Raw genomic sequence first — 13,449 nt, forward strand, 5'->3', positions numbered from 1 at the left:
TTTTTAGTGTGGCAGTTAAGCTCTTACATGACATTTATGATCCTCTTCTCCAGCTCTCCCAAATGACTTTTGCTTCCAGGAATATCTTCTGACTGTGTCTCTCCTGGGGATCTGAGCCCTCAATTTAATCTTGGCCAATGTATTAGGTACCTGGCTCAGACTGGGCCAGTCATAGGTACAGGGGCCCCTTTTCTCATTATAAACATTCTACTCATCATCAGAGACTCAACTGCCATGTCCAGACAGAACCTGTTTCTCTATACTCAGGATTAGATGTACACGTCTACAATTATATATTCCCAGCAGGCTTGTTTGTTCTAGTCATGGCAAGGGCTGCCGTGTGTGAACATGCAAGTTGTACAGTTCAACACAGGTGCCCATCTATGGGTGAGTGGAGGCTCCTGCTAACCCAGGGTCTGCCCACCAGGCCACGAGCCCTGGACAGCCTTTCCTGCATGACACACTGGCCAGCGCTGGTCTCTCTAGATTGCGAGCTCCCTGAGAGTAGAGAACAGTCTTAGTCATCTATCTCAGTCAGTCCCTGGTAACAGGCCTTGTCAGAAGACTCTCAATATCAGTTGAATTGGATTTCAAAGTCATTTCTAGACTAAAGATTCTGACATACTCCATCATTTTTAATCTTCTTTATTCAATTATGCAGGAAATCAATCAGTACTCTTAACTCTCTGAAGCAGCTATCACAATGTCAAACACCTTAGGGCTATTTAGTGGACATTAATTTATTACGATAAAGGACTCTTGTTCCCTTTACATTCTTTTCATCACATCTTCTGACCTATTTCTATGTTCTACCTCCTAAGTTTTATTTATTACATTTTATCTTCCAAAGAGCCTGTGTGACTGTGGTGCTCACACGCATAATAAATTTTAAAGTTTTTGTAGTTAAATCAAATGAGACATTGTGAAATTTATGATTCCTCATAAACAACAGTGCCATATAAACAGTCAGAATCCAATAAATGTTGATTATTAACACAAATAGTGATGCTGATTAAGGTGAAAAGCCTCTATTCTGCCTACAGATTAGAAAATGAGATAATAAAATTTCTGAAACGGCTTAATTATCTGTGCATGTACAAATTTATAAACTAACATCTAAATATTGATTCTAAGGGTTTTTTCCTACCAGAAGACTCATATAAACAGATAAGAAGATATTCCTTTACTCACTTGTAATGACCTGTGAAATATCTTGATGGACAAATTTAGAGGATATTATGCAAAAAACTACTTGCTCACTGGGGACAGGGGGGCTCGGTTGTAATCCCAGCTACTGAGGAGATTGAGGCAGGAGGATAGTAAATTCAAGGTCAGCATCAGCAACTTAGAGAGGCACTGTCTCAAGATAAAATAAAAAGGACTAAGAGTGTAGCTCAGTGGCAGAGTGCTTGCTTAGTCTGTGTGAAGCCCTGGATTTGACTGCTAGTAACACACACACACACACACACACACACACACACACCCCACTATACAACAGCAGACTACATGAAACATAAAATGAAGAGAGAGGAATATAAGGAAAAGGATAACAAGTCTTAATTATCTTTTTAATTTTCAGTTTTCCAGGGTGGGGCAGGGTGTTGTATGCGGGATTTTCATCTTCAAGAAAAGACCAACCACAAGGATTAAATAACTAAATACTCAAAGAACAGATATTTCTATTCCTTGTAGGGTCACTTAATCTAGTGGAAACCTCCAAATAATTCAAAGGCCAGTTTGAATATTTAAAATGTGAAGAATCAAGCTGCAAAGTTTATTAGTAGAAATTTTAAAAGGAAAGTTCCAGAGACTTTTGACTAGCCAACTTGTTAAAGAGTAAAAGTGATAAGGAGTTGGAGATATAGTTCAGTGGTGGAGTGCTTGCCTAGCCCGTGCAAGTCCCTGGATTGGATCCTCAGCACTGCAAAAAAAAAAAAAAAAAAAAAAAAAGTAAAAATTATTAGTCATTATTTTCTCTATTACTAGTAGATTATACTTACCACAGAACCATGCAGAAAGTTAAAAATAATAATAATAATAGCTATAGAAGTAACCTAGGCTTTACTTCTGATAAAAGATGTTGGAGTTGGAATGTTTGGATTCCAGTACTGGATCCATCATTTATTTAACTTATGGCCTTAGCAAGTTATTTCTCCCGTCCTGTTAAAACACAGGAGTTTTATGTGAAAGTGAAAAAGATCCCAGCTAACTCCTATTTCCATTGACATTAAAGCCTCTATTCCACTCCTATAACTATTTCTGGTGAGAGAAAAGGAGAGTACAGCCTATTCTGTTGGAGATTTCTTTGCCTATACTGGTATACATAAATAACACTGCCCCACCTTCTAGTACACAAACGCTACAATATTATCCTGTAATTTTCTTCTTTTCATTTACTATATTTTGATTTTCTTTCTATATATTTTCTTTCCATACTTTTAAAAAATAAACTCATTTTGGCATAATTTTGGATTTACAGAAAAGTTACATATTAACATTTTATATAATCAAGGTAAGATTATAAAAAATTAGAAATTAACATTGGTACATTAATATTAATTAAACTTTTTGCTTTATTGGGGTTTCACTAATTTTTCCACTAATGTCCTTTATTTGTTCCAGGATCCAATCTATATTGCACTTAATCTATATTAGTTTTTGTTTTTCTACTTCATTCTATTTTAATAACTGCTTAGTACTATATAGGCATTAAAAAATTATAGATTTATAATTTACATGATCCTGTGGACAATTTTCATATTGTTCCTAGTTTTATTGTAAGCAATGCTATGTTGAGCATCAATACATATGTGCCTTTGTAGGCTTATGCTATAGGATAATCTTAAAAATAGAACTGCTAGGTCAAAAGATGTGTTTTTGGAATTTCAATGAATTTGTCTTCAAGATATTTGCTCTGATTCATATTCCACCAAATTCAAACGAAAGTTCTTATTTCCCCAGAAGTCTTATTAACCTGAGAATAAAAATGGCATTTTGTTGTTTTCATTCGCAGTTGTTTAATTATGAGTAAAGTTGAGCATATGTTCAGATGTTTATTGGCAATTTGTATTTCCTTTTATGTAAAGTGTCAGTTTATCTTCTTTAGCTATTCTCTTATTGAATTGTTCTCCTTTTCCTTTTTGATTTATGAGAGCTCTTTTTAATGTGGAAATTAGCCATTTGTCATATTGTTGCAAATATTTTTCGCTGAGATTTTGTCTTTTGACTTTATTTATATTAATATTTTTTGCTACACAAGTTAAAATTTTTAATTGGCATCATTTATTTTATACTTCTGGGTTTTATTTTTGTTCCAGAGCAATATTATTATGAAATATTCACCTTTAATGACATTATTTCTAATCCTCACAATGCTATAAAGTAATGATTACAACTCATCCTTGACATTCTCAAGGAATATTGAGCCTTCTTCAAATGCTAAATCTGAAAACATTACTGTATCACAAAGATCTTATGAAATCATTTCAGAAAGTTAATGACCTACCTCCAACTTTCTTTTATTAGATTTCTCCTTATTCTTTTTCTTCTTCCTCTTTTTTTTTTTTTTTTTTTTTTTGGTGCTAGGAATTGAACTCAGGAATATTCAACCACTGAGCCACATCCCCAGCCCTATTTTGTATTTTATTTAGAGACAGGATCTCACTGAGTTGCTTAGTGCCTCACAGTTGCCAAGGCTGGCTTTGAACTCGAGATTCTCCTGTCTTAGCTTCCTAGCCGAGGGGATTACAGTCATGCTTCACTGTGCCCCGCTCTCTCCTTATTCTTAATCTTGAAATCTGAGTGTTTGCAACAACCTACAGAAAGCTAGCATGGATCTTGGTCCATTTGTCTTTGGTTGCCTTAAGTTCTGTTTTTAGTGTCTCTTCCTTGGATATGTTTGCCAATCATTTGTTGATGTGAGCGTCTTTTTAAATCTGTTGAATGCACTGACATTTCCTTTATGAACCTCTTCAGCTTAGAAAAAGAGGTGAGCTCTTCTGTGGCAACGACACTTATCTTTATTTTATGTCAGTAAATAAAAGCTATTTAAGGTTCTTGAACTAATCTTTTTCTTTGACGACAAAGTGGGTTCAGAGCCCCACTAATTTCCTCAATGTATCACTTCTTAAGAAAAGTTATACATGTTCCCAGGTTTCTCCTGGATTACATTTTATTGATCATCATGGTTTGTATTTTTTATCTTCACACCAAAAGTTAATCATCTTTTCAATGTTCACTTAGTTATGGATTCAATTGAGTCATGCCCATCATAAATACAAGCCATTGGTTAATTTTGCATCTCACTGTTTAATTTAGCCAGAGCCTATTTTTTAAAACTAAGATCCATCACTTTATTAATTTCTTTAGTCTTGTTACTAATAACTGAATTTCTTTTCAGAGCCATTGTTTTCTTACAGAAAATGTTAATCATTTTCAGGAAAGTACTATATAAATGGAGAAGCATAGTCAACAATAAAACAATAAAAGTTTAGCTGCTAGATGATTAGTAAGATTTATCCCTTAACTAAGTTTGTTTATTCATTTATACAAGGAACATTTAAAAGCACCTATTATATGCCAGGAACTGTTGGGACTGTGTATTCCCTGTGTATTCTGCTGAAATAATTACACCTAGCATGTATTGATTGTTTAGTTTATGCAAGCAGCATGCTGATTGCTTTAAACAGTTTATATCAATTTTCTCACTTGTCAGATGGGGATAATAGTAGTACATATGCATAAAATTCTCAAAAGAATTGAATAAAAATCATATACATAAAGCACCTAGAACAATCTTAACTTTGTAGTTTTGTGAATATTATTTTTATTACTTAACACAAAAGACTTGAAAAATGGAGAAGCTCTTATCCCCATTTAAAGATAAAATGGAAGCTTAGTGGATTTAAGAGGTTTATTCAAGGAAAATCATACAGTTAATAGAGGTAGAGTTCAAAGTCAGGTAATATATTTTCAGAGTATTCCTTAAACTACTTAGCTAGAGGATCTATACTTTGGTTAATGTAAAAAGTTCAAATTTCTTTTCTAGCAGTTATGGAATACTACATACCAATGACTTTTCTGGTCAAAACAACAAATGCTAATTAGCAATTGCCAAAGACTCATTTTATTACTCCCTCATTCTAGTTAAGAGAATGGAGATTCAAAGAGGTCTTACATGGAAGAAGTGGCAGAGCTTGGATCTCAAAAAGGCCAGCATGGCTCCAAAGCCACATCACAGATTTTCTTTATAACTTGTTCAACTAGTCGTCCACAGGGGAAAAATAATCTAGACACAGACATTAAAACTTATACAAAAATGAACTCAAAATGGATCATAGAACTAAATTTAAAATTAAAAACAATAAAACTCCTAGAATTTAACATAAAAGAAAATCTTGATGACTTTCACCAAGGGCATGATAAGTGAAAAAAAAATAATTGATAAGCTGGACTTAATTAAAATTAAAAACTTTTGATATGTGAAAGGTAATATCAAGGAGATAAAAAGATAAGCACAGACTAGGGAAAAATGCAAAAGACACATTCAATAAAGAACTCTTAGCCAGCCGGGCACCATGGTACACACCTGTAATCTCAGCAGCTCAGGAGGCAGCTTGGGAGGCTGAGGCAGGAGGATCGTGAATTCAAAGCCAGCCTCAGTAACTTGGCAAGGCTCCAAACAACTCAGTGAGACGCTGCCTGTAAATGAAATACAAAATATAGCTGGGGATGTGACTCAGTAATTGTGTGCCTGGGGATGTGACTCAGTAATTGTGTGCCCCTGAGTTCAATCCCTGGTCAACACCCTCCCCACCACCAAAAACAAAACAAAACTGTTATCCAAAGCAAAAAAAAAAAAAAAAAAAAAAAAAAAAAAAAAAAAAAAAAAAATTCTTGAAACTTGATATAAGAAAATGAACAATATGATTTAAAAATGTGTAAAAGATATGAACAGACACCTTATCAAAGATGATAAGAAATGACAAGTAAACACATGAAAATGTATTTAGCATCACATGTCAAAATTAAAACCACAGTGTAGTATTACTACATACCTATTAGAATGGCCAAAATACAAAACACTGACAACAGCAAATGCTGATAAGAATGTGGAGCAACAGGAACCCTCCTTCACTGTAGGTGAAAAGGCAAATTGTACAGTAACTTTAGAAAACATTTTGACAGATTCTTACAAAATGAATTATACTCTTACCATACAATCCAACAATTGTGCTCCTTGGCATTTACTCAAATGAATTTCAAATGTTTACTGACACAAAATCATGCACATAGATGTTTAGAGCAGCTTTATATATAATTTCTCAGTTTTAAGCAACCCAGATGTCTTTAAGTAGATGAGAGGATAAATGAAATTGTGGTGTATCCAGATGTTGGGATATTTCAGTGCTAACAAGAAATGAGTTATCAAGCCATGAAAAAACATGGAAGAAACTTACATGCATATTACTAAATGAAAGAAATCAATCTGAAAAGGATAAATACTGATTGTTCCAACATCTGCCAAAGACAAAACTTGGGAGACGGTAAAAAGACTCATGCTTACCAGGAACTGGGGGAAGAAAGAGCTGGATAGGCAGACACACAAGATTTTTAAGGCTACTACTTTGCCTAATGGTACAACAATGTACATGTGCTATTAGACACTCATCAAAACCCATAGAACTTACAACACCATGCCAAAAAAACCCCACCCTATTTTGAATTAAAGATTTGGGGTATAAGGATGTGTCAATGTAGGTTCATCAATTGTAACAAATGTACCACTAAGGTAACAGTTGTCAATAGTAGGCAGGCTGTGTGTGGACAGTGCAGGTACCAGAACTCTTACTTTCTGCTTACTTTTACTGTGGACCTAAAACTGCTTTTTAAAATGAGGTGAATATATTAGGTTTAAAAAGTTAAAAATGAGGAAACTGATTTTGTCACATAAATATTAACCAAATATAGATTTTACTATTTTTTTTATTAGTGCCCCAATCCAGAGTAGCACAATGCATTTTATTGTCTTAAGTCCCCAGTCTCCTCTAGGACATGATGGTTTCTCAGTGTTTTTTTGTTTTTTGGTTTTTTTTTTTTTTGTGACCATATGATTCTTGAGGAATACTGATTAGGTATCCTGAGAAATGTCTTCCAATCTGGGCTTATGTAATTCTCTTCCTCCCCCCATGTTTTGATTAGATTTGTCATATGAACACTTTAAAGTGAAGAGAGAAAGGAAAATATTCCCAAAGACATTAGAAGGACAGAGGATTGGCCTCTGAGTCTCGCCAGACTGATATGTGGCTGGGTGGATGGGTGTAAAAGGAAGAGTGGTAGAGAAGTAAAGTAAGGTGATGGGCTAGATTGGGTTTTATAGGCCTTGGCAAAGAATATAGATTTTATTCTGAGTGTTAAAAGTAGAAGCTAGGGTAGAGCGCTTGCTTAGCACATGCGAGTCCCTGCGTTCAATCCTCAGCACCACATATAAATAAAAACAATAGAGGTATTGTGTCCTACTACAGCTAAAAAATAAATATTAAAAAAGTAGAAGCTAGTCTTCATAGCATTAATCTCCAGGATATATATAGAACTCAAAAAATACCAATAAATGGGCAAAGGAACTGAACAGGCACTTCACAGAAGAAGAAATACAGTGAGAAACTAATGTGACTCCATTTTTGAGAAACCAGTATCTACCTCAGAGCAAAGCCTGTCCAAGGAAGGGGGCGTGATCCTTGTCCTTGGAAAAACCCTAAGCACATACCCACCCTGCTGAATTGTTTGTCTGTAAATAACAGGAGAGGTTTGTGGTGCCAGGTGTCCCTGACTCAGTCAGGCTAGGTGAGGACCCATAGCAACCCCCTAGCAACCTCCAATCAGCATGAGATGGGGGAAGGATACCTGGAATGCCAGATGACCCCCAAGTAGTTTATGGTGGTTGATAACATGTTGGGAAACCATGTAGTTTAGCACGCACACCCCTCATGGCCTAAACCAATCAGTTCAAATGAATCCCCCTATTGCACTAACCAATCACCCCTACCCAACTTGTTCCTGCCAGTGAATGTGCTAATCAATGTTAAGAGTTGTTTGATTTTCCCGAGGTATGGAATGATTTGCTGTGTGATGTTGTGACGCATAGAGTATCCCCCAAAACCTATAAAATCTCACTGAACAAAGGACCAGAACTCACTCCCTGGGACCGCTGCGTTGGGAACAGTTGTGAGTCCAGGCTCAAGCTTGCAATAAAGACTCTTGTGTGATTGCATCGGATTCGGCTCCTGGAGGTCTGTTGGGGTCCCACGAATCTGGCATAACAACAGAATGGTCAACAAATGTATGAAAAAATGTTCAACATCTCTAGCAATTAGAGAAATGTAAATTAAAACTACACTAAGATTCCATCTCCTTTCAGTCATAATGGCAACTATCAAAAATACAAGTGACAAGAAATGTTGGCGAGGATGTGGGGAAAAGATAAACTCACACATTGCTGATGGGACTGCAAATTGGTGTAACGACTCTGGAACAGTATGGAGATTCCTTAGAAAACTAGGAACGGAACCACCATTTGACCCAGTTATACCACTCCTTGGCATATACCCAAAGGACTTAAAATCAGCATGCTATGGTGCATAATGACACGGCCACGTCAGTGTTCATAGCAACTCAGTTCACAATAGTTAAGCTATGGAACCAAACTATGTGCCCTTCAATAGATGAATGGATAAAGAAAATGTGGCATATATACACAAAGGAATATTACTCAGCCACAAAGAAGAATGAAATTAGGGCATTTGCCGGTAAATGGATGGAACTGGAGGCTATCATGGTAAATGAAATAGGCCAATCCCCAAAAACCAAAGGCCAAATATTCTCTTTGATATGTGGATGCTGACTCACAAAAGGTGGCAAGTCTGCAATCAGTGTAACTCCACATCATGTACAACCACAAGAATGGGAAGTTATACTCCGTGTATGTATGATATGTCAAAATGCATCCTACTGTCATGTATAACTAAAAGGAACAAATAAAAAACAAAATAAAATGCTACATGGAAAAAAAAAGTTGAAGCTGAGAAAACAGTGAGGAGGCAACTGCAATAATCCAAGAAAGAGGATGGAGTGACTTGGAATGGAATGGGATATACGAGAAGTGACGGGACTTGGGATATACTTCAGAGGTGGAAGCAGTAACAAATTCTCATGGATTGATATAACATGAAGAGACTCAGGTTTTGGGCTTGATAGACTGAATTGATGATGGTGTAACTTATCTAGATAGAGGAGAAGTGATGGGAGAGACTTGGATACTAAATATTCTGTGTAGGTTAAATTTAAATTTGGGATGTTTTAAAACTTTATTTTGTTTATATAAATCCAGAAAAAAATTAAGCCTTACCAATATGTAGTTATATAGATCAACCCTGGTATCTCATTATTTTGTAGTGAAAAGTGTGAGTTCTACAACATCAGAATAATTCACGGATTCTTTCATTTTATTTCTTTTCAGTGTATTGGGATTTGTTCAGGTTAATGTGAGCTGAGTTAAGTAGATTTAACAATTACACTATTATTTCATTAAATCCACTCTTACTAAAATGAGGGTATCTAAAAAAGATTTCTGGAAAGGAATTGAAGCCAGAATTAGACAGGCAGTCAGTATAGATAGGTAAATCGAATCAGGTCAGATCAAGGAGGCCAATTTTGAGTGAATCTGGGAAGTTAGAGACTGTCCCCTGAGGGACTGAAATGTTAATTCTTTCAGAGCCTTTCCTCCACCCTTACCAAAAACCTCCTTGTGCTCCAACCTGTGGCTAAAATAACCTGTCCCTGGAATTGCCCCTCCCTATAGGGAGCCATAAGCTTGTTAATTAATGTGTCCTTGGCTGCTCCATCCTGCCCTTCCCCCTCCAGCCCACCAGTTCCCCACCTTTTGGCCATCCCACCAAGCATTTCTTAGGTCTATTCTGTTCTCAGGAAGGAAAAAGATAAGGGGAAGAGAGCAGGAGAACAAAGGAAGCCTAGGACAAAAAAAAAAAAAAAAAGGGAAGAACACTTGGCTTCTGGGGATACCGGCTTACCAGCTAAGGCTCCCTCTCCCTCCCAGGAGAAGTCTATGTTAACCCTTTTTAAATAAACCCTGTTTTATATGCCTGCCTCTGCGAGCTTCTCTAATGTTTAAACTGCAACATGAGAGGAAGCAGTATCAGAATCATGAGTTGGATAGAAAAGTGCAAGTCTAACCAAAAAGATGATAGAGATGACACTTCTACTTCTAGCATGAGCTCTGCAAAACCACTTCACAAGTAATGGGGATGATATTTTGAAAAAAGAGATTTGGAAATACTGCTATCATGTGATCTGGTATAAAAAATGCTGCATCTGTGTTGCTAAAGGCTGGGACCAAGGTGAGACAAGTGAGACAAAATTTAAGGCAGCATCAAAATTTCAGTAGTCAAGATAAACAATCTTAGTGCAATATTTTAAAAAGTTAATTTTAGAAATCCATGATGATCAAGATTTAAAATAAAGATAAGATCACTACTCCCTTCAAACTCATACATGTATACTTGAAGACAGAATTTTTCAACCCCTTAAGAAATCTTCTGAGCAATGTATTCAAAGAGTTTTGAGCCTGTTTATTAAAAATATAAAAATGCAACATGTTCTGGTTGAAATTAGGAAAGAAGGAAAATTACTACTTGAATTTCAACAAAAATCTTTGCATGTGGGTTGATGGAACTGATAAAAGTGAATACCTGTATTTGTAAGAGCAGCCTAAGATGTACTCCTTCCCTGGGGGCTACATTTTTATGAGTTACCTGTTTCTGCTTATAACAGCCATTATAACCGAGTACAGAAATAGCCTGGATGTTCAATCAGACATTTTAGTAGTTGTTTCACAAAGTATTAAAGATTTTTTTTTAAACCTAGTCAATCATAGTTCACTAATTATTTTAAGTGTGGGGGGTAATAGATTTTTTTATACCAGTAATATTTTTAAAACTTAGTTATTCTAAGTGTTTATTTTACCTTCATCATATCATTTTTTACATTTCACAAATGTTTGAAAACATCATACACAGGAGGACACGCATAAAACTTACATAAATATGTGGATATCATACAATCAAAAAATTTTTTGGAGAACACAGAACACAGGTACGGGTAGTTGATGCTGTGGGTGTTAGGAACAGGGCAGGATTATATTGTCTCATCCTATAATATCACTGTACTCATAGAAGTCTTCATGAAGGATGCCTTGCTGAGTCTTCATAATTCAAGAAATAGGAATTAGGAAGAATAACCATTCCACATTTGTTTAGTTTAACATATAGCACAATGCTTACTGCCAGAAAAAATTAAAGTTCCCCAAAATCATTTTAAAAGATTATGGGTTGCAGCATCCTGCAGCCCTACTCTCCTAAGGGCTCTCAGTCCCAGACTTGGCCCTGTAGGAGGAGGCAGTTCTCAGGCAGGGGCAGGGACGCGCCTCTCCAATGTAGTGGGGGAGGGGGCAGTGATAACTGTGCTTTATGGGCCTGGGCCTGGGGTGTCATCTCCTCTAGGGGAGTAAGAAGGGCAAATAAAACGCAGTCCTTTCTGACTCAAAGGCTAGAGTCAGGAAGGACTGGTGAGAGGCCAGAAGGTAGCTCCTGGTGGTCTCTTCGCCAGGAAGAGGCCAGGGGTGTTTGGAGAGGGGCTGATGTTGAGGCGCTGTGCAATCGAGGAGCGAGGAGAGCAGCAGTGATAAGGTCAGAGAGGGGCTTTGGGTCTCGAGTTTTTCCTGATAAGCATGAAGTCCAACAGTCCAAGAAGGCACGGAGGACTCCGGGGCCTATCCTTTCCCTGCCGGCAGAGGGAGTCCCGGTATGCAAGGCCCAGCTTTCGTTTAAGGAAAAGCGTTTTCGTAGCCCCACAACCGGTTTCGTATGCCCAGGGGCCGAGTAAGAGCCCAGGCGATTAGAAGCGAGCGACGACTGCCTGGGAACCTCTGGCAGCAGGCGCCGGGCCGGGCGCCCGACTCGACGAATTCTCGCGAGAGCAGCCGCCGCCATTTTTCCATTGATTGCAGCGGGCTGGGGGAGGGGCCGACGACGAAGGCGGCGGCAGCGGTAGAGCCCGGGGTCGGTGTCTGCGCGCTGGTGTCTAAGGCCCAAGCTGAGGCCTCCACGGTTGCCGGAACGCAGGCGGCGGAGAGGATGACTGCCGCCGCTCCTCTCTCCTGAGATAGAGAGCCGCCGCCACCCTCTCCTCCCCCGACAGGGTGGAGAGGAGCGGCCAGAGTCTGAGCGATGGTGCCCGGCGAGGAGAACCAACTGGTCCCGAAAGAGGTGAGGGGCCATCGGCGGAGGCTAGGCCCGAGGCCTGCGGCTGCTCGAGGCTACGCAGGCCGGGGCGAGCGGCTGGCCGCCGGTCCTGCCGGAGTGCGCGCTGGGCGGTGGGCGACGCAGGAGGTGTGCGGCGGGTGTAGACGGGCGCGGCGAGCAGTTGGGGGACGGCTGGATGTCCGCGGTCGGGAACCGAGACCGCTCTCGGGGTAGCGGGGTGGACAAATAAAGGAGCGGACGCTAGGAGCCAGGTCCTGCGCTGCGGGGGAAGGTGGCCTTTGAAGTCCACATTGTACAAGTAGAGCCAAGAGAGATCATTTCAAAGAAAACATTCTGGAACACTTGCCGATGGGCACGACAGGGTGACGGTGCTTCTTCGGGTTTTGACAGTGGCAGTGTATAGCTTACAGGGCTTCTGAAATCTACACCCAAGTTGAGATCTGTGGGAGGGCAGAGTTTACTGTTAGGACTTTTTTCAACTTCTGTGGCTTCGTAGTACTATTGGCCTGCCTAAACGGGGCCTACCAGAGATCCTTAAATTAACAAATGGAACTTGCCTGTGAAGGTAGGAGATAGCGCAGTATTACCATATGGAGAGCTGAACTACTTTTGGACCCTTGGGTTGTGTATGTCCACTTGGGTGACTTCTTAAATTCTTAAAAGCAAGTGATAGGAGAAACCTTGACTCTTTAGCTTCCCTTGAATAGTAGTAGAAGATTAAGGGTAGAATCCTGCACTGGCCAGTGAATTTCAACATATTAATAGTATCTCTGTTGGGCTTTATAAATATCTCCAGCGCATTCAAACATGTATTTTTAACTGGTGATCATCAGGCTAATGCTTTGGATTTTTATTTCTCATATATCTTAAGTAGAGGCGAGTGTTGAGTTGAAATTAACTATGTAGGATCCTGATATTTACGAGTGATCATACATTCCTCAACTTTTGGGCCTTTTTTAGTTGCTTTGTGGCAATTTCTTCGCTAAATAAGCAAGCTCAAACACAATGCAAAAGTAATACTATTGGAGTTATGTACCTTTATGATACAAATATTTTCCCAGCTTTATCAGATGGATAGTGATAGTTTTTTTGCAGGGAATTTTTTGTTTTGTTT

The 13,449-nt window shown here is 38.5% G+C and overlaps 1 protein-coding gene and 1 long non-coding RNA gene across 6 annotated transcripts in view; one reads left to right on the plus strand and one right to left on the minus strand.

Moving 5' to 3' along the window:
- Positions 1-1,613: 1,613 nt before the first annotated feature.
- Positions 1,614-8,383, minus strand: LOC308642388. The gene is made up of 4 exons (XR_014020549.1): positions 8,195-8,383; positions 6,057-6,135; positions 5,588-5,700; positions 1,614-1,921 (listed from the first exon to the last, which is right to left on the minus strand). It is a non-coding gene; the product is annotated as an uncharacterized lncRNA (long non-coding RNA).
- Positions 8,384-11,478: 3,095 nt separating this feature from the next.
- USP47 (ubiquitin specific peptidase 47) overlaps positions 11,479-13,449 on the plus strand; it is a 110,715-nt gene continuing 108,744 nt past the window's right edge. For 3 of the 5 annotated variants that reach the window (XM_081262989.1, XM_081262988.1, XM_081262987.1), the window contains exon 1: positions 11,481-12,338. Coding sequence is in view for 3 of the 5 variants with exons in the window: in XM_081262987.1 (XP_081119113.1) it covers positions 12,300-12,338 (39 nt within the window). In the remaining 2 variants the exon portion in view is untranslated. Of the gene's footprint in view, positions 12,339-13,449 lie in introns of all 5 variants that reach the window. The other 2 variants (XM_081262985.1, XM_081262986.1) reach the window with 2 other exon arrangements.

The sequence above is a fragment of the Spermophilus citellus genome (assembly GCF_964194105.1).
Source record: "Spermophilus citellus genome assembly, chromosome: 2".
NCBI classification, from domain to species: Eukaryota; Metazoa; Chordata; class Mammalia; order Rodentia; family Sciuridae; genus Spermophilus; species Spermophilus citellus.